At 36.4% G+C, this 25,602-nt stretch overlaps 1 protein-coding gene and 1 pseudogene across 1 annotated transcript in view; one reads left to right on the forward strand and one right to left on the reverse strand.

Annotated features, from left to right (window-relative positions):
* Diaph3 (diaphanous related formin 3) overlaps nt 1–25,602 on the forward strand; it is a 455,034-nt gene that overhangs the window by 3,049 nt on the left and 426,383 nt on the right. The window contains exon 2 of the mRNA XM_005338141.4: nt 22,126–22,158. Coding sequence (XP_005338198.1) covers nt 22,126–22,158 — 33 coding nt within the window. The remainder of the gene's footprint in view (nt 1–22,125; nt 22,159–25,602) is intronic.
* On the reverse strand, nt 17,739–25,069 carry LOC101974703 (oxysterol-binding protein-related protein 9-like; annotated as a pseudogene).

The following is a 25,602-nucleotide window of genomic DNA, read 5'->3' on the forward strand; positions in this document are numbered from 1 at the left end:
TCTTTGTAAGTTCATTTCATTGCTTTATCTTAACCTGTAGGATTCCAGGAGGCTTAAACAAGACAATTTTCTTTCTTAATGGCTTGCTTTTGGGGGAACCAAATCTAGAACCTTATACTTATAGTGAGTGCTGTACCACTGAACCAAGGCCCCTGGGATTGCTTTTCTATGGAGATATTTAGAATGTTTCTACCAGGAACCTGATCAGACTGACAATTTTGGATCATTTTTTTGAACTGGGATCCTTTTTTTAAAAAATATTTATTTTTTGGTTAGACACAATACCTTTATTTTGTTTGTTTGTTTATTTTTATGTGGGTGTTGAGGATTGAACCCAGGGCCTTAGTGCATGCCAGGCAAGTGCTCTACCGCTGAGCCACAAGCCCAGCCCCAGCCCCAGCACTGGGATTCTTAAGAAGGGCTGGAGGTCTTTGCTCAGCTTTACCTGATTTTCTGGCCTAAGGCTAATATACCAATTTTAAGGATGCCTCCTAAGTAGCTGTTTTGGTTTGCCTGTCTCTTTATTTGAGCAAAGCAAAATAAGAATGATTTGCAAATTGGACAGTTCCTAGAACTAGAGGCAGTTCTGAAAACTCCAATGTTGTGATTAGACAGAATTTATAGGAAAATAGTGAGGTCATAGAAAACAATTTAATTGATGACAGCTTAGTCAATCAAAGTGGTCATTTGGTTAAAGCTTAACAGTTGGTTATAGCCTAATTAGTTAACTGGCTGGCTGGCCTTCTTCAGCTTGCCAAACTCAAGTTACTGTGAGTAAATGATATTAGTTTGGTCTGTCAGCCTCAGTACAGGTGCTCAGTCCAAGTCCATGACTTATAAATTTTATATTATCTGTGTTTATCATATGAAGAGACTGCCTAAGGTCACATAGCTTTGATCCTTAATCACTGCCCTGTATTACTCTTTATAGTTGCTGGGAATTTTAATCTTCACTGATTGTCTCATTTAAGAGAACCATTAACAATAATTAGTGATGCCTTTTTTTTTTTTTTTTGGTAGTACCTGGGATTGAACTCACAGGTGCTCTACCACTGAGCAACATCCCAGATTTTTTTTTCTTTTATTTTAATTTCGAGATGAAATTTTTCTAAGTTGCCAAGGCTGGCCTCCAACTTACAATCCTCCAGCTGCAGCGTCCTGAGTTGCTGGAATTACAGGTGTGCGCCATCACACCTGTCATAATGCCTTTAATGAATAGTTAGTGATTTCCTGGTTATATGCAGGTTGTAAGGTGGAAAGAGGTATAAGGTTGGAGACCTTTTGTTTACTGAAGTGGGAATTTAAAGTTGAAAACAAAGGAGGCTTGATGAGATTAGTACATCCTTGCTAATTGCTTTGAGTTTATTTTGAGGCAGGTGTAGTAAATTGAGTAATGACTTTCCAAAAGATATCCACTCTTGGATCCTGGGAACCTGTAAATGTTACATGATATGGCAAAATGGACTCTGCATACATGATTAAAGATTTAAAACATGTGTAGATTAGTCTGGGTGTCAGCTTGGGTCCTAAGTGCACATACATGTATCATTTTGTGGCTACAGAGGTAGAAATGGGTGATCAGAAGGTATAAGAGTCAGGTAGTGGTTCTCCCCAACAGGGGAGAGAGGAGAGAGAGGAGAGAGAGAGAGAGAGGGAGAGAGGGAGAGAGCAAGCAGTCCCAACCACTCCTTGATTTTGGCCCAGAAAACTGATTTGGGACTTCTGGCTTCTAGAACTGAGAGAATGAATTTTCAGTATTTTGAACCTTCAGATTTGTGGTAATTTGTTACAGCTGCCATAGGAAACTAAGCAGGTAGTATAGTTTCCAGGATGACCACATTATAAGGTTATAGGAGAACCATCAGATTTGTTTAACTCTCTCCCTTGTATTACTTGAATTTTTTTGGAAGGTTTGTAATTTGGGCAGATGTAAGATAACCAAATACAATAAAAAATGAAAAATGACTGGGATAAGAGTCTAAACCTTTATTTGGCTTTTGCGTGGTGTATCATTTTTATAATTAAGGCTGAGAAAAGATGAAGCTGAAGATGCTCTATTTAAAAAAGAATTATTCCTTTACTTTAATTCTCAGCTTAACTGACATTTTCAGTTGTCCTAGAGTTACTTGTCAAGAATTGAGAGTGTTTTTAGTTGAAGGCAACAGGCCCCTGATTTTATGCATGCCAAAGTTCTACCAAACATCTTAGACATAGTAACCTTTTGATGAAGGTAAAATCATTTATTTAGGCCACTCTTTCAAGAAATTGCTCTGAAATTTCCCAGACTTTCTTTTCTATTTATTATTCCTAATAAAACAATGTTTTTGGTCTTAACATATGATCTATCATAAGAATAAGTCAAGTGATTTCTGGGGAGAGTACATTTAGATGCTAAAAACGGATGATATATGGTATTGAATACTTCTGGACTACTCTGGATCTTTGAGGATAAAAAGGAGTGGGGGTAGGGCTGATTGTCTCAAATTTAGAGCAGGGCTTAATTGCTTTTTTTAAAGACTCATGTCTTTAATTATGAAGCAAGCAAACTGACATACATTTATTATACTGTGAAACCTTGCATCTCATCTAGTCTATCTTGTAGCAATTGCTTCTGAACAGATGTTACCTGAAACACCTTTATGCAGTTGGTGGAATGCTAAAATTTGTCATGCTTTTATTATTGTTGTCTGAAATTAACTCTACTTTATGGCATAACTTTATTGCTGTGTCCTAGAATCTTTATATATTTATTGCCTTATAAATTGGAGTTAAAATTGGCTTTTTATATAGAATGTAAATTAACATGTGTATAACTTGTTTATGTTTGCAGAATAATACAAGAAAAAACTGCTACGTATTACACTAATGTAATTGTCTTTAACTCAGCACATAGTATCCTCTAAACCAGGAAGGAAATGAATGCTAAAGAATATGCTTACCATCACACTCTTTCTTGTTTATCTCAGACACTAATTTGACTTTTAGATCTATAAAATATAGATTAAGCATAACCTTTTACTTCATGGGATATTAAGGATCAAAGCATGGGCTTTCTTTGAACAGGATCTACAAAGGTAACAGTTTTCTCAAGAGCAGCAGGATGGCATTGAAATACCTTACCATTGGGACTAATTTCTTCTCAAATAGCAAATCAAATGGTCATTATTAGGGGAGAATTTAAGAGTTTAAGTAAGCTAAATTTTGATTCTGAAACATTCAAATTACTGCTAGTTAGTGAAAACTATTTGGAAATGCTTGCCATAGATTTTATTTTTCACAGACCAATTGCCATTCTTAGAGTTTCTTGTAGAAGAGGTCATTATGAATAACATTTAAGGGCTTTGACTTGTATTATTCCCAGGTCTTGTATCCAGCTATGTCACAATAGCTTTGTGAACTTGGCCAATTGCTTACTGTGCCTCTTTCCTGTGTGTAAAATGGGGCTGTTATGTAGATTAAAAGTTAACATGTCAGTGTGTCAGTGGCTAGAATAGCACTTGGCTCACTGTAACCTATATGTTAATATTTGCCATTTATAGGATTACTATTTTGTTGTCATAGTAGTAAAATATCAGTACAATTTTTGCCTATATTGTAAGGGCACTGGGAACATATATTTGATATGTGAATAACTTTCTGATACTGGGAAATCTTAATTGAGCCAGGATTTTATCTCATAGTATAGAGGAGGTAGAACTGGGGTATTTTCACACGTATCAAGTGACATTTGTGTTGATGTAGAATTCTGATTTGAGGGCTGAATAGACAGAGAAAGTATCTAAAATCTTCTGAGGGGTATCTTCTTAATTTGTAAAATGGGGTTCATTGAACTATGAAACTTGCAAATAAATGAAACTTAGGAAAAAAAGAAACCTACATAGGAAAAAAAATCAGTCTTAGCAAAAAAATCTTGTGGTACTCCAGTTTATACTTGGATGATAATAAAAATGTTACTAATATATTTATAGATATAAAACTAAGTATGCCTTTATGTTTATGGCTCTTTTATAACCAAAAAACTAAAATAGATTTACATATAAAATCCAAAACAAAACTATAAAACCAGTAAAATTCAAATTAACACCACCATTAATTTAATGTGATTGATGATGATGTTTTGCTGAAATTAAATCACCATTATTGGATTTAATAGTGGAAAAATATGTTTATGTTAGCTATTTTCTCTTTTTTTTTAACTTGATTCTGGAATGGAAATGAAATCCCAAAGCTTAGGGATATGAATCCAAAGACAGTCTCACAGATTGGTAGAGGTCTGCTTTAAAATGTTACTTACCTTAAGACTATGGGTGTAGGAGTGACTATTATGAAGAAGACAGCTATATGTAAACATTTTTTAGTAAATTGTATGAAAATGTTGAGAAAGCCTTTATACACACTTTTCTCTTGAAATTTAAATTTCTGTTGCTGTGGGTGCATTGTTTCCTGAACAGCGTCATTTTGGAATTTTTATTTATCATAGAAAGGGGAAACGCTGTATTCTCACCAATAAGCCTAAGAAATGAAAATTCATAAATTCTATTGAAATTCCTTTTTAAAAATCACTGTATCTCCTTGTAATCTTTGTCATTCATTTCTTTGAAGTCTTACAGGATTTTTTTAATTTTAATTTTTTAAAAGGGATATGTATTTTATCATCTCTCTATAAGCCCTAGAAGTAAATCAGTAAATGGAATTAATACCCAATAGCTTTCTAATCTCTTCATCTTTGAGTATCATGCATGTCATAACTCCTGGAAAGGAAGGAGGTACCAGGATGATTTGATACGTCATGTAAGAGCTCTCTATGTGTTGAGGGACTTGGGGTATACCCAAGCAGTTGTGATTGAAGTCATGCCGTCATGGTTTAATGATGACTAAATAACCTGAGTACCATAGCTCACCAAAAGTTGTAGTGTAGAATTTCTTGAAATCCTTATTACATGGATTATTTGTGAGATTCATGATTCTGCAGTTATTTAGCCAGTTTTATTGGAAAGTATCCTATCAGGATATTCGGGGTTTATCTCTTAATTGCTACATTTTTCCAAGGTGAGCTGTTTATTTGGATGTCCTAAAATAAAAACTTTGTACTATTCATTTTTAAATAAAAGATTTGAACATTGGTGACATTAATTATGGACTTCAGAATTAAACTGTTTTTGTTTATTGAAAACCTGGATGGAATTCTATTCATAATGACAATACAATTCATTTTTAATGAAAAAATTGACAACTTGAGAAACAAACATGAAAAATGGAGTATATATATAATCTACATTCAGAAATTCAAAGTGACAGTTTCATTTCTTTATAAAAGGCGATTGTCTTCAATTAAAACTGGGCTCTGATGTCCCTTAGTCTCTCTTCTGAGGGTCTTTCTTATTGATATGTTGTTCCGATCCTGCTTTTAGTTATTTTATGCTTATGTTTATAAAAGCTTTTGGAAGTCACTTTCTGTGGTGGCTAGTTTAGACTTGTGCTTATAATAGGAATCTGAATGCTTGGCTAAGTGCCACATTCCTCTTGTAACTTTATCCTGCTTGGTTCATTAATTCATTCAAAAGTGATTTAAATGTTATACATATACCCTAAATGTCCATTTCTTTTTTTATTAAAGATCCCAGTGCTGGTTGGCAAGGATGTGTGAAGACTACCAGAAACACACCTGGATCATTGAAGGACTAGGCCTGGCAGTGTGGCTTTAGAACCCCACCATTAATACAGTGATGAAAGGGGCTCAGACTCAGTAGTCCAATCTGTTAAGTGGAAATAATCAATATTTATGCTTATAGATTTTTGTGTGGTTAGTTGAATTAATATGTATGACAATAGGTTAGGCATAGTGCCCAACTATTAATATGTGACAGCTTTTACTAGTTTAATGTTTGTGATTCTTTGATGGACTCTCAAGTAGGGTAGATCCCATCACTGCTGTTTAAAATACTCTAAGGTGGTCATCTTGAAGGGGATGTGACAGGATCTCAGTTATTAATGGCATTTTGACCTTTTTCCTGCTGCTGGACACAGGGATTGTGTTCTGGGACCCTTCTGTTCATTGGCTTGAGAGAGACATCAAGAGATTTGGTCCCTGGACATATCCACATGCTTTCTGTTTCATCCCAGCCTCCAGCTTCTTGACCTTGCCTCTCTGTCTTTCACTGTTAGTCTTCTATTACCAACCATTGCTACACACTAAACCCACACTCCACAAAGGTAACCCTGGGGCTTCCTTTTAACCAGGATGCCTTGAAACTCCTCACCTCCTCAAACCTCACCTAAGGTAGAATATAAATAAATAAGATGACCTTTGGCTGCCTTATCACATTGCCTCAGATCTCCAAGCTTGGAGCAATGTGGCGGCTTCTCTGGCTGAACTGGGCTGCTGTGTCCTTGTGGAAACTGTCCCAGCTGTGTGAACTGATGCCCTTGGACTGTGGGTCCTGAATGCTGTTAGATAATCATCATCACAATAGCCACATACTTTGAGCTTTCTCAGTGGGCAGGCGCTGTTTTAATCACTGCATTGTGGGGCTTTAAAGTGGTACTCTCACTTCCCCTGTCTTGCAAATGATGGAACTGAGAGAGGTTAGGGAACTTCAGTATCTGCCACAGCAGGGGTGAGGGCTGATGGAGGTGAACTCTAGAGCCCTGACTTTTAACTAGCATTTATGCTAAACTTTTATCACTCTCTTTACCCTATCTATGGACTTGATTCCCTTTTGTTGTAAATAACTGTTTTTTTTTTAAATGAAAAAGTAATGTCTGCACATCTTAAGAAGTCCAACAGCATAAGAGTAGGAAATTCACTGAGCCTCCCTTCTATTCCAGACCACAGATAAGGTGCCACCCCCACAGAGGCAATGCTGGCACTTATTTTCTTTTGTATCTTATTAATGATATCCTTTGTGTATGTATTAAGCATCCACTTTTTCCCAAACAAGATATACACAGCTTTTGCTTAAAAGATCTTAGATATGGTTACCCCAGACTCAGTAATCACCTTCATCTCTTGTTCAGAGACAAAATAAAGGCCTCTGTTGCTTGAACTTGCTGTAGGCATAAATATCTGCATCTTTTCTCTTCATCTTTTCTTCATCCAGTTTCTTCATCTTTTCTCTTCCAGTATCCACAAAGAAATGCCTGCTTTCTTATTTAAGGTTTGTCTCTTCACCACTGCTCTTGACCTAGCCCCATTCCACCAGGAATACCTCACTCTCTTTAGGCTCCATGCTCTTAGAGTCCTTGAAAGTTTTCCATTATAAAAGAAAAAGCAGTAGTCCTCTGGTAGCCTATTTGTTCAATTACTATATCTTGGTGAATGGTTCTAAAAGAAATATAAATATAACCCATTTTATGGATAATATTGGAAGTAAATGTAAGAGTTGGTATAATGTTCTTTTTTCTCACTTTTTCAGATGTTAACTTTGTAAATATTCAATCTTTTTCACTCATTTTAAGTAATAAAATAATTTAGAGGACAGTAATAGAAGTTACTAATGAAATTATGCAAGAAAACTTAGTGATAATTTAGTCCTTAAAAGTTCAAACTTTATCAATACATTAACAGTTAAATTTTATTAGTTATTGACTTATAATTAATTTCGGACTTTTTAGAAACATGTTAGAACATGGTTATTTTTGTGGCTTATGGTAATAAGGTTTATGGTACTGTAAAAAAGTATAAATGAGAAATTACAAAATAAGAACTATTAACTAACTATATTTTTATCATGAGGAAGCAACCTTATTTGAGGAAGCAACTTTAAAAAACAAAGGGGGGAACTAATGTTAATGTAGCCTGCCCTCATGTGGGACTAGAACCAGGAACTGAAAGCTGGTAGCCAGTACTGCGTATTCTCTTTCTCCCTCCCACCTCCCTGTTTCCATTCTCTTTTTGCTCCCTCTAGGCATTTGATTCATTGTTGTAGCTCTGCATAATATGGTTTCCAGTGCTGATAACTTCATCCTGCCAAGTTTGAAGCCTTGAAATTTCAGATATACATATATACCCTTGGTTTGTGCTAGAGTAGATTCTGATTTTTGTCTCTGAAAATCAATTCCAGGTTTCTAGGAGAGTAAGGATTTGACTGGCTCTGTTTGGGTTTATATTCTACCTCGTGTTCAACAGTGGCCAGGGCTGGCACACAAAGAGCAGTCCGGACTGTTGGGCCCATACTTACAACATAGGCACTCAAGGCAGAAAAATCAATAGGTGTCTACCATAGCTATATGTGTCATCTTTGGATATTCCTTGATGATAGTCTTAGAAGATTCTGCTTACAAGTTTGTAAGTTGGTCTGGTGATTTAGTCAGGCAAAGAAACACTCCTAGGTGATTCTCATGTGAAGTCAGATTGAAAATCACCACTGGACTACAATGTTCCCTGTTCTATGGTAGGTGCAGGGATTAAAAAAAAGAAAAAAATGAGACAAACATAAAACTGCATGATCACTGGAACCAGGTGATGCTTGTGGGGATCTTAGTGGGAAGGAAGGGAAAAATCTGATAAGAGCCTCCTCAGCCCCTGAGTAGTGTACTTTGCATGGCCTTCTCTGTTAAGTCTTTCCTACCAAGCCTCCCCACTTTATCTCTCTCTCTCTTTCTCTCTGGCCATCAGAGCCAAATTCCAATTCAGTTGAGATTGATCCTAGAACTCTACTGGCTGTTTCTGATCAATAACTGCTTTTGCCACACCTTACAAGGCTCCTAGGAGAGGCACACTTGATATGGGAAGTTAGAGAACCTTCCTGATGGTGGCAGTGTTTGAAGGGTAAGTGGGAGGACTTGTAGGGCAACAGAAGCAGTCTGGCTCTTCAGATAGGGATGGGAGTGGGGCACTGTGTCAGTCTGGCCCAGAGAAGAAATTTGAACCGTAGTAGGTTGATTTAATGTGGGGGTCACTTTCAGAAATGTTGAAAGGGGCAGGGCAATTTGGAGATACTGAGGTAATCCAGGGATTAGCAACTGCAGGAAGGAGAGGGGTCCTCCATCATAGGAGCCTGGAGGAGGGGCATCCAAGGCTGGTGCCTGACTTTCTGCAAGGGTCCCTGAGGCCCAGCTTAGATATGACTTGAAGAACTATGCTGTATGCAGTCCTCTGAATGGGGACTTCTCAGGGATGATGCTCAAAGTTCTGAGGGTCCTCAGATTATGTTTAAATGGTTGTAAATCAGTTGTTTCTAATCCTCCTTTCTCTAAACAAATTTGGGTATTCCCTCCACTCCTCAGACTAATTCTATGTTAAAACTAGTTAACAGAAATAACTGTTTGTCCCAAAATTGAATACTGGCTCTCAGTGTTTGGGGAATATTTCTAATACATACCTTCTAGTAATGACTGCGGGCAGCACAATCAAACAAGTCACTTGAAGGGCTTTGAAGTAAATGATTGTTTGAGTACAGATCTTTCTCTCTTCCATCATGTAATTGTTTAATAAGCTGGTTTGACATTACATACTGTTTAAGTTGGTAATTGATAAAATATTTTTTGTACTTACAAAATATGTGACTATTCAGTTAGAAGAATAAAACCCCATATTCTTAAATTGGTCTGGAAAGAGTCTGTCTCCTTCTCCTGACTTTATTTTGTACTGCGGGAGCTACAGTGGTATCGTTTTTTCCTTGAACCAGGCAGCTCCTTCCTAATAGCTTTCTTCTGGCTGTTCTTTCTATCTACCTACCCACCTCCATCCCCTGTCTCCCCACCCCGAAAATCCACAGAGCTAACTCTTTAGCTTACTAGCAACTCTTTGCTCAATGCCACTTTCTCAGTAAAACCTAGGCCTACCCCAATTCCCACCTGAAAACCCTTTCACCCTAAATTCCAGGCTTCCCTTAGTCTATACCAGTTTTCATTTTTATCAAGAGTATTCATCACCTTCCAGTATCCTCTGTATATTTATTTGTGTTACTTGTGTTTATTACCTGTTTTTCAATAGAAAGTTCCTCTAGGACAGATATGTGTTTTATTTATGGATGTTTGCCTTGTCAAGAATATAGTAATGTTTAATGTTTGCACAAATGGATATTTTAGGAATCTCTTAATCTGTAAGAAGAATGGATTCTGTTTTACAAGTTTTATCTGAATCATGGCTCAAAAATTGACTTTGGTCTTAGATCATTACTGTAATGTTTGCATGTTAATTAGCATGTATTTAAGCATAGGTAATTAGCAGGTAGAGTCTTTCAATCACAATAAAATGCCTTATTATGGTGCTTATTCCATTGTCTTGCATTTTGGTTAAGCTCCCAGGGTTAGAGACTAGATATTCTTCGTATTTAATATAATGTCTTTCACATGTTGGCAGCCTAATTATATTATGTAGTAGGAAAAAAAATTAGGATTATGAGATAGGTCTTGCTTGAAAAATCCTGTCTTTTTTCCCTTATATTTTGGCATTATGTGCTTATTTACATTAGGGGATTATCAAGTGGTAATGAAAGTGGTGAATGATATTTACCTTAACTTTCTCAAGATGGCATGATATCATTTACATTTACAATAAAGAAAGATGATAGATTTCTTTTATCTCCACCATTAGTAAGTGTCATAAAATAGAAAAATAAAGCTAAGTCAATATATTATTGTTGCCACAGAAATTGAATTTGTGTCAAAAGGATTTGTGCTTGTGATGTACTGATTCGTATATTTTTCTTGGAATTAAGTCTCTAGCAGGTGACAACATCAATAATTCACAGAACCAAGGAGCTTTTTGAGATTGGTTAATTTATATATGTGAATTAGAAAACAAATGAATAATGTGCTTAATATATTCTGAAATACTTGAAAATGTGCACTAAAAACTCAGCCTATTTAAGTCTGTACTCAACAGTATTCTTTTTCACTTTTTACTAATATATTTTTGTTTGAAAAGGAACTAATTTATATTTTCTGTTCAGTATGAAAAGTATTATCCACAGTAACTTTAAAAAAGCATTTCTTATTGTAAAAATAAATGCAAGTATTGTGTAAGACTGGGAAAATGTATGAAATTATTATAAAAGTCCCAAATTCCACAACCTAGTTATATAAAATTAGCAATTGTTCCTGTCTTATTTTTTCTATAAATGTGTATATTAATATATAGTTGGAATTATATTGCATATGCTATTTTAAGTGCAACATTTTTTTTTCATGTAATATTGTAAGCATTTTGCTATGTCATTATAGTCCATTATGGCAGGACTATTGAAATCAAGCATTGAGACCAGATCTCCAGCTTGACTTCCTACATAACCTTACCTGACCCTTGTCTTTCACAATAATCAGGTGAAGTATGTTTTCCTTCATTACCATGAGTCTGGTGGACATCAAGCCTCTGGAAGCTTTTCCCTCTAACCTGCCGGTGGTGTAATAATGTCAGGAACTGCACTTGGACAAACTTATCAGTTATAAGAATAGTGCGAGGAAGTAGTCATCATTGTTCTTGATCTGTAGAACTCAAACATCTTGTGACTAGGCAATTAAGATCAGATTTGTGTCACTGAGCCATAAACCTATACCTGTGATAAGGTGCCTGCCTTTCTGGGGTCATCCATCTCCTATTAGCTTCCTGTTAATTTAGCCCTAGGGGTGAGAATCCCTGCCACCTTCTGATTTTCTAGTTCATTCTAATAAACTTCTTTCCCACTGCCTTACCTCATGATTTTTGTTGTGTTGTGGGCAGAGCAAGCCTTTTGTGCATTCACACTAGGATTTATTTAATTTATCCCATCTTTTGGGAAATTTAAGGTTCATTACAATGCTGTAGGGATACATATTTATATATGAACCTTGAATTGTGTTTCTTATTTCTTAAGTGTGGATTCTAGAAGTAGAATTACTCAAAGAGTATGAGAAATTTGTTCTCACAAATTTTATTTTGATTCTGGGAGCTCTGCAACCAGCATAATTCTCTTTATGGCAAATACTTGCTTTTTAGCATTCTCTGGATGAAGTGGATTCTCTTACCTTAAAACTGGACCCACTTTTAAAGTGATTCAAAGATTTTAATTGCATTTTTCTGGATATATTGTAGAATAATTTTTGATCTGATAGTAAGGTAACTTGTTAGATGCCCAGTCACTGTGATGCATAAGCTAGGGGAGAGTTCCAAGAAAAATTTGTTAATTAGCATTCTAGAGAGGTGGTTCTTTCCTAGAAGATGTGATGCAACCTTCTGATCCCTTGAAAACTTTGTTGTATTCTTATTAGAATACATGTTTCTCTCCTGTGGACACTTGAATGATGCCTTCTTTTGAAAGCTTGTCTTTTTCTTTTTAAAAATGGTACTGGGGATTGAACTATGGGCACTCTACCACTGTGCTACAATCCCCAGCCTTTTATGTATTATTATTTATTTTTATACAGGGTCTCCCTAAGTTGCCTGAACTTGCAATCCTCCTGCCTCAGCCTCTTGAGTAGCTTGAATTACTGATATGTGCCCCTGTGCCTGAATGCTGTCTTTCCTGACAAGTTTCCTTTCACATAATCGTGATTATGGAGGAGGGAGATGTGGATTCCTCCGTGTGTCACAGTAAAGAAGCCTGGATAAGGGCATGGTGATTGTCTTTCTGAGGGAGGCAGAATTATAGTTTTGAATGATGATTAAAAGAGTCTGAAGAGCTTTTCTGAATTCTCACCTGTTCCTAACATTTCACTTTTTTTTCTCCACACAGACTAAAAAAGCACCCCTAACCACATAACGAGCAAGTTAACTTGAAAGTTTTTCTTTGTTCTCAAAGAGCCAGCTCCACTCTTGTCCTAAGGGGTAGGAAAGCTTCAGTGTTATTTTTGGATCTTTCTGAGATGTTAAATCCAGGGCCCTTGAAGAGCATTTTCACATCAGTGTGTTTTGTAGTTGCCTGGGAGATGACCCTTAGATTTTAGAGGTATGTTTAGTGTTATGATTAGAAGTGGAGTAGATTACATTTTTATGATCTTTATAATTGGTGTTGACATTAAGCTAAACACAGGTGTTTGGACCAGAAGTTACCAGGTTCAAGTATGTATTCATAAGTTATTGGTGAAAAGAAATGGTTTGGATTTAAAAAATGCAAATAGCACTTTGCCATATCATCAATCCCAGATCATGATTAGGAAAAGACAGATCCTTTCTTCCCCTTCAAGTTTAACTTCGTTGTATCAATTACCTGTCATTTGCTTTGTTAATCAAATAGTGTTATATCATGCTTTGATATGACTAATCTTCAATAGTTAGGTACTAAATATATATTTATGAGATTATTAGAAATAGATCACTTGAATAAATGATGCACCTGATAATTCTTCCTACATACCAGAAGCTTGTTGAATTCTCTTGAACTGCTGCCTGTCTTTTCTTGGCAGTAAAGCCTAGCCTAAATAGACCAACTCCTTGTCTTCTTTGAAATCCTGTTGTACTTCTTATCTATACCCTTCACATGACTTGTCTCAGGGACATCTGTCTTTTAAAGTAAGCCATATGATGAGGAATTTATATATGGAAATGTTTAATGGCTGACAGAGGTGGAGTGTGGAACAAATTTTTCATGTGGTCCTAGGTGTGGTTCACTAGGAGTACCACAGTGAGTTCCTGAGTCCCACCTAGGCCTGCTGAATCAGAATTTGGGGAGCTCAAGGTCTTTCAAAGTAACTGTGATTTTTGTTCACACTGAAAAACAAAACTAATTGTTCTAGAGGGTATTGGTTTATGAAAATTGTACCTGAATCAGGTGTGTTTTGAGGCCTCTTCCTTTTGCAGATTTCCCTCCTATTGGGAATCCCTCCTAACAACTCAGTTAAATGATGCAAACAATTGAATTAAATTGTATCTGGCAAATTATTTTAAAATATCATCATGTGATGACAATGACAAATTAATCTAAGCCCATGAGGTTGACACTTGGTGGCTGTTGTGTTCCTAATAACATCAGTGGACAGATCTTTTGCTTCACTGACCTGGTAGTTCACGTGTGCTAACCAATGAAAGAAAGCATTAAAACTTGCAGAAAATCTGGGACAATAGCTTTTTCATTGCATGTATTGGCCTCAGGGGTTTGTATGCCAGGGGTTTGTATGTTTCTTTGTATATTAGGTAATTTATCTGTCTTTGTTATTTACTTGCAAACTAAGTTGATGGGGGAGTAACTTTGTCTTCATACCTCTGGATATTCACAGTATCATTTAGCACAGTGCTCTGAAGGCTCTAAATCTATTTTTTGACAGTGTACACTGTCTTCAATAAAAAGTTTTGATGCATTGCTTAAATGGGAATATAGAGACCTATGTTCACTGTTTCTACCCGCGGTCCCCCCTCCCCATCCTATCTTTTGAAGAAAAATCTATAAAGGCTCTTTTTTTCTCTTTGAATTCCACAGTGACCCTTTTGACCATTCGTTCTAGGAATTGTCATTAGCAGAAAACATTGTTACCCATCTATATGTGGTGCTTCTTACTTTAGGGAGAAAATAGAATTAGCAAGTTGAGCGTAGGACCACAGGTAGAAGGGTGAGTTTCTGACTTAGGAAAAGGGCCCCAATGTCCTTTAGTTAGTACCACATCTTAACTACATCCCAGTGGTTCCATGGACAGAATTGTCTGTATTTTAATGTCATCATTTTATTGTATCTCAGTGCCATAAAGCATTAATAGCACCTATGGAGTCATAGGCCAGGTAACATAACTAAATGTCACAAAGTCACATTAATATGTCTAAAGCTATATGTTCTTAGCTTTTTCGTCTTTGTGGACAAAATAACCCTAAAAAATGCTATAAGATTATTATTTTTAAAGGTGTTCCTGGTAGCTTCCATTAATAATTATGACATTTTCCTTATTGAAGTGGCTGTCAGCAAATGTAACTCATGAACTGGATTGATGTGTGTAGTTCCTATTTTTTCCAATTGGAGATAGTAAAGACCATTGCTGATGGCTATAAAATAGATGTAGTTTATTTCAGGTGTCTTGGTTAACCAGACATTTAAACAGTACCTCAAGTACCAGTATAAAAGCAATAGTTTTTTTTTTCTTTCTTAAATTAAAGATGTTAGCCTTACAGTTTTAAATCACAAAAAGCCAAAACCACACAGAATTATCTGAAGATTTTATGTTGGTCATTCTCTTGTTCCTCCTCATCATTTCAACTTAATAAATGGTCTTCATTTTATTTGTATATAAGCTAAACAAGCAGGGCCTTGAGATAATACTAAATTCAAGTTCATCAATATAGAATTTACATTAACATTAAAACATTCTACAGAAGGCTGCCACTTGATATATCCTTTATGCTTCTTCACTAAGTAATTGCTTGTAAGTGCTTGTTTCTTTCTCCTTCATGTTTGAAGTAGACTTATTGGACATTATAGACTTTAGGGGAAATTACTACTGCTTAGATCTATTCAGACTAGCATATTTTTTAGTGGTCCCCCAAACTATTATTTATATTACTTGCTTAAGTTGTAAAAGAGAACTAAGCAGTTCTACCCCTTTTTAGAAAAAGTGTCCAATCAACATGTTATGTGGTGACAACTAGGAATGGTGACATCTTTGGGTCAAGACAAGGAAGAATGGGCTTTGATGCAATTTATCAGCTCCAAAAAGAATACGGCACATTGGCCAGCAGAAGCCATGCTAACACTGAACCTTTAGCACTGGGCACAGGTACTGGATCTCTTCTCTGAGGCTAGCATATCAAGTGAAATAATTTTTTTTTTTTACGTTTGAAAATGAACCCCAAATAAGTTTAAAAATCACGCTCTTAACATATTCTCCATTCAAAATTTACATAAAACATGCATTTTTGCTCTAGTAGCCCAGATAATTTTTTTCTCACCTAATCTACCATGTAGCTGCAGAGAGATTCTTCTGCCTCAAGATGTAAACATAGGAGAAAAAATTAATAGTAGCATGGTACTGAAGTTTTTGCAGCTTACATCTCGAACCCTGTGGTAGCCAGTGAGCATGATCCTATCTTGAACTTCATTGTACTGCAAGTTAACTACCTTGTTAACAAAACAAAACAAAACACAATAAAACAAAAAAACTACTCTACCAGTGGCACCTTCATGAACAGAGTGGAGATGAATTCTGAGCTGTTGATTAGGATTGTATCACAGGTTGCACAAGAAAATAATTGGGTGTCACCAATATGATCAAGGAAAATTCTGCCTATTTTGATAGCTGAAGTTCTAAGAACTCCTGCTGGTAGTGAGATAGGTGTTGCCAGCCACTCTTCTCTCTCCAGCAGAGATGAAGCTTCTAGGCCAGTTGAGTCTCCTCTGAGTTTAGGAAGGTCTTGGCTGGTTTCTCCCTGGTTGAGCCTCAGCATCAGTCACCAGATTGACTCTGTCCCCTACAACTTTTGGTCCAGAATCCCCTTCATTTCTAGGCTTCCTCTCTCTCCCTACTATCCTCCTTTTTCTGCTGGGCCCCATCCCTTCCCTGATCACCTTAGCTGATTCCCACTCCTCTTCTACTTGGGGGCCCAAAACTACCAGAAGCCGTAGACCCAGGGCTTGGTTTCTTTAAGATTGCTTGTGTGTAAGCAACTACGTGGGTTTTATTCTTCAGACAGCTAAATCTTGAAAAGTATTCTGTTTTGACATAGAAACAAATTTCTCAGATTAACTTTCTAGCTGCTGTTAATCAATACCTTCAGTTCTGTCTTGGATCCTTGAATTTGCTGCCATTTCCTGGCCTACTGACTTCTCCTGTTGGCAGTGAGAATCGATAGGTAAGGATTTTCCAGAAGAGATGGAATAATGAACTTGACCTTAGCTTCTTGTTTTCTTTTCCTTAGACTGTTATACTTCTCACACCTACATCCCTTTGAGTTTTCTTTTTCTTTGTTAACTACCCCTAGATTATATTCTGCTGGGATTCATCACATTTTTTTTTTGTGTGTTTGTGTGTGTGAAATATCATGTGCAATATTCTTAAGTTGTAACTGGAGTTCCATGTGCCAATATAGTCTTGAGAAACTGATTAAGCCTTTAGCAAATTAATTGAATCCCCTTAGAGGTTTGACCCACAGTGAGATAGTTTAAGAATTAAAACAAATAAACCTGAACTGTGACAAAAATGGAGCCGTATGTTGCTTTGTTTTTACACAGGAGTGACTGCTTGGTTCAGAAAATTGTGAGTACAATTCTAATTTAAAAGATGATCCAATTTGAGGGCTTTTTTTCCCCTTAAAGTTGGAGAAATTATGAAGCCTTAAGAAGCACTGTAATTCAACTGTAATCCAGGTTTAGATACAATTTAATAATAGTTCATTTCCAAAATAAAGTTATTATAGGTGAAACCATGAAATTGCCTAACACTTGATTTTAATACATTGCACTAAGTTTTTAAAACAACTCTGAGGAACCAGTATTTACAATAGATGGAATATTTCTGAAAAATCTGCCATCAGATATATTTTTGTGTGTATATATTTGTTTAGATAGAACCCAAAAGATCATATGAACTATGTCATAACAGCAGAACTAGAGTGCAGAGTGTGAAACTTTTTAAAGCATGGAGTTTGGAAAAGGAGCAAATATCTTGTTTCAAAACCTACTAAAGTTTTCTCAGGACTGAAGTCAAAATCTGAACTGCTGTAGACAAAGGGAAGCTTTTCCAGCTTTATTTTTTTTTTTTATCTGCGCCAGAAAGTCCAGTATCCCTGACATAGGAACCACTGTAATAAGAAGGGAAGATAGGTTCACCCAAAGGAAGACTGTTGCTTCATTAGAACAATTTGCCTTGGTCATCGGGTGTAACCTTTTGTGTTTCCCAACCTAATGCTTCACAGCAACAAGATGTTTCAGCAATGTTTCATCATAAACCCAGCATTCTCCATATTTATAGAATAACCTTGTCTCCCACTAAATTTTCTTCTTCCTTCCTTCCTTGGGTTTCTGCTCTTTGCCTTTCTTCAAGTTTGTACTTTGCTTCAATTGCTACATCAATGTCTCTGATTTTTAAATTGAAAGTCACATCCTTCTTTTTTTAATATTTATTTTTTAGTTATAGGTGGACACAATATCTTCATTTGATTTTATGTGGTGCTGAGGATTGAACCCAGTGCCTTACGCATGGCAGGCGAGCGCTCAACCGCTGAGCCTCAGCCCCAGCCCATGAAAGTAACATCCTTCTAAAGGCAGCAGGACTCATACTCATTCTGATCTTTCAACTTACTCACTTTCTTCTTGATTATAGGCAACCTCTGTATTTTCCCATGTTGCATATTTTATGCACATTATACTATTTCATTCCCCTTTGATCGAGCAAAAATACTTCCTGTCATTTGGAGAAAAAAATCTCAGCAGTAAATCTGTGTTTCTTGCCTCCGTAGAAATAGAAAGGTTTAGTGTGGAAGACAATATTTGTACTATAAACTGTTTTGGTACAATTAATACTGCATTCTCCTCCCAGTTGCATCGAGGGACTGTGAGGATAGACCTTCCATAATTGTTGGGGAATGTGAGAATGTAATGTTCATCGTAGTCTAAACATGAGACACATCTTTGCCTTCGTTGTGCACCCCAGATAACCTCCCAAGGAATTTTGATTTATTCCAGATATGAGCATCGAATTGGATTTTCTTATTAAAACATTCAGCATAATAGACTGAAATGGTGGATGATGGGAAACCTGAATGTTACACTATTATTGGAAACCTAAAGAAATGGCCTTTCTGAAACTAGCCTTGTGTTCTCTTTGGTGTCATTTGGTAATGTCCAGTGACACTGAAAGATCTCACCCAAAATGGGATTGTGTGGCTTTTGGTTACTGATACTTTCTTTCATGCATGAAAGGCTGAAGAGGTATCATTTCACAGTCTGAATGATTCGATCCCTATGATCTTTATGATCCGGATGTGCAAAAAAGTCTGCATACATTTCTAAAAGAGATCTTTTTTCAAGAATGAATATTGGGGGCTGGGATTGTTAGCTCTGTGGAAGAGCGCTTGCCTAGCATGTGTGAGGCACTGGGTTCGATTCTCAGCACCACATACAAATAAATAAAGGTTCATCAACAACTAAAAAATATTAAAAAAAAGAATAAATGTTGGAAGAACTACCTTAGTAAGATCCATTCTGAGCCTAACCTGTGACAAGAGGTGCATGATAACACTCTTGTACTCCTCCACTGACCCTGCCTCCTCCTCCTCATCTCTGTCATCATGTGAACCAAAAAGGTTAGCATCACTTGTTGCATTGGACATGGAAGAATTCAGTGATTCTGTGGTATCTGGACGCTTTAGACTATTTCCTGAACTGCTGTGTGTCAAGATTAAGGCAGATCCAGAAGAATCTATTAAGTGCTTCGGGGATGAGCCACTCTGAGGGAATTCATCAGCATCACAGAATTCATCTACATTGCTAGAGTAAGAGAACTCTGGGACTGTATTTGGAGACAAGTTGACATGACTTGGAGAAGTCAGACTGCTAGTGGTGAATGCCCACTGCCTGTACTATTTGGTGTTGGAGTCTGATGATGTCCCAAGGTAGCTAATACAGATCCAACAGGTAGGGAAGATGGCCACTGCTCTGACATAAAAAACTGAGCTGGTTCTTGAGGTAAGACAGTCTGGGAAGGCATTGTGCTGATCACAGGTTCCAAGGGACTAGGTAGATATTGCATCTACAGGAGTAATAGTACTTTTAGCAATCTGTAGCAACACAGTGCAGTGTTTAATTGATTCTACTATGTTATTTGTTGTGTGAGAGTTTCAGTTTTCTTTCTCTCTTCATCATCTTTACAGTTTTGAAGCTTGTCATCCAAAAGCTTAGTTGCTCCATCAAGATTTGTAGGTAAGCATCTGCCTTTGTCAGTTTTTTGTCAAAATCTTGGACTTTAGGAACAAATCCTGAATCTAAACCTCCAGAGGGCTGTTGGAAGGAGGCAGGGGGAGCACGACATTGGTGCCTCCATCCTTGCCTGAGCAGGCAGCAAGGAACCTGGGGACTTAGGGGTAGGGACCAGGCTCTTGGGGTCTATTCACTGCAAGCGGTGAGCAAGAAAGCCATTTGCCAAGGCCATCATCTTTGGTGCCTCCTGGAGTGGGAGTGGGGGCCTGCTCCTGAGTACCCCTCTTCTACCCCATCCAACAGATCTCCAGATCCCCAGGTGGCATTGTAGACAGCTCAGCCAGAGGTTCATCCCCAATTTGAGGTCTTTGAAGATGTATAAAAATGTCTCTCTTGGATGTTTATATCTAGATTTTATGTAGTTTTCATATTTGTGACTTGTATGCAGTTTTTGTATCATAAATCTTGCATGGGACCTATTATTATTTCTGTTGAAATTTTTTTCATTGTCTCCTCCCCCCCTTTTTTTAAACATCATTTTTTGTAGAATTGTAGAATTTCAAATGGCATTTTCCTGGAGCAACTTATTTGTATTGGTCTTTGGGAATATTTCATTAGTGTAAATATTTTCACTTTACAGTGGCATACTCTTCTAAATAGAACTTCAGCTTTATACTTGAGTTCCTTGACTTTTAAGCATTAGGACCATTGGCATACTGTTGTTAGAACTTAAGTACTTTCCTTTTGTCACAGGAGCTTGAAATGACCCCTTTTAAGACTGACAAGTTGTGATTGGGGTGATAACCTCCCATTGTAGAAAAACAAGAGAGATGTAGTTAACCAAATGCAATGGGCTGGAAACCTTTATCAGCACATACAGTAAGTATGTAAGCAGAGGCAGGGAGGGGAGCCCTGAGCAGGCATTTCCTCTGTGTTGGTGTTTTTTTCTTCCAATTTGAGAGTTTAGTGGGTTTGGGTTTAATTGTGATAATGGTCTCTGGGGTAACATGGGCTGTAAGTGCCTTAAGAACTCCAGTCTTGCTAAGAATCAAGCCCACCCTGAAAGACCACTGTGCATATTTGTTCATTTCAAAGGTTGAAAATAGTATTGATAAAAAAGAAATTTTGTAGCCCAGCACTAGACACATAAAATCAGTCCCATGTTATTACTTTTTTATTCCCATATCAGAGTGGGTGTGGCTAATGTTATTAATTTGGTACATTCTCTTTGGTGTATATAAAGTTCATTTTAGGTTCTTTCCCTTACTTTTCTCCCTTTGTATTTGAAGAAGGAACATATTGATGAAAGAGAATTTGTAGTAATTTACATTGTACAGATTTTTAATCTGGCTCATTACTGAGGTAGAGTCATGAACATAGAAATACTTCAGTGTACAAACATGAATGACAAATTTCATTCCATTTCATAAATGTTGAATTTGAATAACTATGTGCCACTTACTGTGTTAGATGATGATTGTTAACTCCTGTTCTTTTAGAATTATAAAGGAATATATCTGATTTTCCTATTTAGAAAATATTGGACCCTTTTTCTGCTGTTTGAAAAATCTGATGCTCCAATGAATAAGAGGAAGGACAATTGAGTTCAGCTACTCAAATATAAAATTTTTCCCTACTCCCAGATTTAGAAAACAGATTTTTTTTCTCATATATATATATATATAATATATATATATATATATATATATATATATATATATTATATTTTGAATTGTGCTTTGTGGGAAACTAATTTATTCACTATCTAAAGTGGTCTTATGTTTGTCTAGCAAGAAAATCCGCAAAAGGGTTCTCAAAAAGGCTAGCAATGAAATTGAAAAATTTCTACTCTCACCCATGGTGATAAATCAAAACTGATGCTAAAGATGCAAATAGTCATTCCAGCACATTCTTTTTTGTTACTAGAATTGTTTAAGTTAATTAAGCCAGCAAAGTACTTCATTATCTATTATGCTGCATACTAATGGTAAATTAAAAGTTTTACTGTTCTATAATATGAAATTTTCTGAAAGTCATATTTAAATGTTTATTTCCACCGTGTTTTAAGTCTGTATATTTAAAGGTAATTAATATAATTAATTAGGAAAATATATTTATTGTACCACAGGTTGCTAATTTGCGATGTTCACAAATCCAAAATTTTTAACAAATGTTTGAAACTACTATGTGCATAGTAACTTTTGTTCATCTTTTTTGAGAGAGAGATTAAAACAGTATATAATGCATTTTTGTTAGACTGTCAGGAACTTAATTACCTTCAAGTTAGTATTGTAGAATTTCAAATGTCATCTATTAACTAAAATAAAAAAGCTGTTATAAATTACTCATTGATTTTTTTTTTCATTTGCAGCATTTAAATATTAGGACACTGACGGATGATATGGTAAGGTTATCCTCAACATTTCTTTTGTCATGAATTTTAATTAACCATGTAATGCTCATGGTATGTGTGTTAACTCCTTTGGAATTGCTAAAAACTGATGCATTGGGAATTTACTGTTTATAGTGCTAAAATAAGAGGGATTACTGACAAAACACATAAAGTTGTTGCCTTTAATTGAGAAAGGGAATAGTCAGTATGTTAATTTAAAAAATTTGTTTAATTACAAATTGTTAGTCAACTTTGAATCATTCAAATCAGCTGTCATTCTTTGGGGATGAATTGCACACTTCCAAAAGAGGTAGGAAAAAAATCACTTGAGATGTGTCAGCTTTTCAGAAATATGTAGTTGCTAATTAAAGTAAAGCAGACTAAAATATGCATATATTTTAGAAATTTTGTTTATAAATGAAATCCAGACATATCCTTAATATGTGTGTTCTTCATGTTGTTAGTAATAGTCTCTCATGGGTACTTAATACCTTAAACCAACATTGCAGATACTTGTAATACAAATATTAGCATATTTAGCTAAATTTTTCTGAGAAATTCATTTTCTAGTGTAATTCATGGTTAATGGTAAAGAAATAACAAAAAGAACAAAGCCCAAATAAGCAATAATATCACAGTTATGTAAGGATGACATAGAGGGAAAAGCACAGCACTCCTTTGACCAGGTGTGTGAATTCAGCTTCACTATGTATTAAGCATGAAGTAGAGTGACTACATCATACTAAGCACTCAAAACGTTAGCTCCTCTGATATCCAAAGTGATGTCTTTGGCACCTGGGTAAGGTACACATGTAAAGGTGAATGAGACATAGACCTTGATACAAATGATTTAAAAAATTAGAATGTTTGTTTCCCTCTAAATAGTATCTAAGAAAAGGATATTTGTGAAAAATATTTAGTATAACATTTGTTCACATGTAGTTCACATAGTTATTTTTGCTTAACAACAAGAATGTGTTCTGAGAAGTGTATTGTTAGGTAATTTCATTGTGTGAGCATCATAGAATGTTATTTACACAACCTAGGTGGTATAGCTTATTACACATTTAGTCTGTATGATGTATACCACTGTATATGTAGTCCATTGTTGACTGAAAAATGCTGTGTGATTTCATTAGTATTTAAAAAGCAATAGCGATGGGCTGGGATTGTGGCTCAGTGGTAGAGCGCCCGCCTAGCACGGGCATGACCTGGGTTTGATTCTCAGCACCACATAAAAATAAAGGCATTGTGTTGTGTCCATATACAAAAATTCTCTCCCCGCCCCTCTCTCTCAAAAATAAAAAAGACAATAGTTATATGGAACACTTATGTAGTCTACATAATTATTTCTCACCTTGAAAGGCAGATGTTGTCTTTAGTTTATAGCTGAGGATGTTGAGGCCGAGGTAGAATGCCCAGTTCCCAAGTGGTACAGCCCTAACTCGGGTCTTGTTCCAGGCAGCTCGAAGTCCTGTACACTTACTATGCTAACTTATCCCAGTCTCAAATGACTTCTTAGGGCAATAATAACCAGTTGCAATTTTTGTATGAATTTTTATAAGAACACAGAACCATACGATGATAGATTTATCACAGCTTTATTGCTATAATATATATAGCATTCAATTCACCCACTAAACGTATTTAATTTAGTATTTAATTTAGTAGTATATTTGCAAGAGTAATCTAACCACTACTACAATCAACTGTAGAACATTTTCATCATCCTCAAAAAAAAGCTTAATTCCTTAAAATGAGCTCATACTCCTCATTTTCCCTCAGCTCCCTTAGCTTCAGGAAACTACTAGTCTATTTCCCATCTCCATGCATTTGCCTGTTTTGAAAATTTCACATAAATGGAGTCATATTATACATGGTGGTGAAGTCTACAACAGGCCATTCTAGAAACCATCTTGCTCTATCTTATATGAACAAGTGGGTTTATTCTCAGTGGAGCCTTTGTTAAGTCTATCTCCATCCTGTTACTATTCCTTACCATTACCCTCCTTCTTGCAACTGCCCTTGGTAGGGTCCGCACTTTGGGCACCTAGTGGATATTTTTAGCACTTCATCATTTATCTGACTTTTTCACTAGTTTAAAACTTTGAAGGCAGGGACATTGTGTTGTTAATATTTCCAGCAGCCAGCATGTTGTCTGGCACTAGTAAACGTTTCAGTGTTTGTTTTTGAGGACCTCCTGCCAGTCTTTCTGACCACCTGCCTACCTGGTGGTGACTGCTGCCTTGCCCTGCTTTCATCTTAGGTGCATGAATGACCATCTCTTCTGAATTCCTCCTTGGCCATCTTCACGTGGACTTGATGACTGAACTGCTGTCTCCTCATTCTTTTTTTTATTGGTTGTTCAAAACATTACAATGCTCTTGACATGTCATATTTCATACATTTGATTCAAATGGGTTATGAACTCCCATTTTTACCACATGTACAGATTGTAGAATCACATTGGTTACACATCCACGTTTATACATACTGCCATACTAGTGTCTGCTGTATTTTGCTGCCTTTCCTATCCCCTTCCTATCCCCCCCTTCCATCCTCTCTCTTTACTCCATCTACTGTAATTCATTTCTATCTCTTGTTTTTTTTTCCCCTTTCCCCTCACATCCTCTTTATGTAATTTTGTATAACCATGAGGGTCTCCTTCCATTTCCATGGAATTCCCCTTCTCTCTCCCATTCCCTCCCACTTCTTGTCCCTGATTAATGGTAATCTTCTCATTCTTGCTGTTCTTTTCTGGTCTTGTCTTTAGCTTGTCTCCACAGTAAGATCAAGCAGGTCGTCTAGTAATGGCAGCTGGGTCCATTGTCCCAGAGGTCTGAAAATAAGCATAGCCATTTTGGACTAGAGATACCAAAGAGTAGATTCTTCCTTACTTGCTGTTAACTGACATAGAGTGTGTGGAAAGACTGTTGGGTTTAGAATCAGAAGAGTCTTGTTGAGAGATAGACTTCTCTACTACATAGCTCTGTGACCTTTACAGATCCATTATTTTCGTGTTCCTTTATTTGTATTGAGGCAGGATTAATCTTTCCCTTCCTCATAGGGGTTTGATGAGTTGCATTTAGGCAGAAGTGTATTGAACTTCTGCTCTCAGTTCTGTCCCTTTTTAGTCTATTTTACAAACATTTTCTGATATATGACAGAGAGGTAGTGTGACACATTTGCAGCTGAGCCTTACAGGAGATGTGTGCTATAGATCAATGTGAAGCTGTGAGAAGGGAAAGGGTAGATGGATATTTTGAGGACTCTTTAAACTATTTATGGTGTGTTAGAGCTCAGGGAAGCATTTGCCACTGGTGCTCTGATAGGTACTGGCAGTATGTTTTCTAATTAAAGTCTGCCACCCCCATAACAAATACGTTCCATGTGTGCTTTTCATTTAGAATTTCTTAATGTGAATAGCCATTTGGTAGAACTTGAGAAAAGGCATAT

The sequence above is a fragment of the Ictidomys tridecemlineatus genome, chromosome 6 (genome assembly GCF_052094955.1).
Source record: "Ictidomys tridecemlineatus isolate mIctTri1 chromosome 6, mIctTri1.hap1, whole genome shotgun sequence".
Taxonomy (NCBI): Eukaryota; Metazoa; Chordata; class Mammalia; order Rodentia; family Sciuridae; genus Ictidomys; species Ictidomys tridecemlineatus.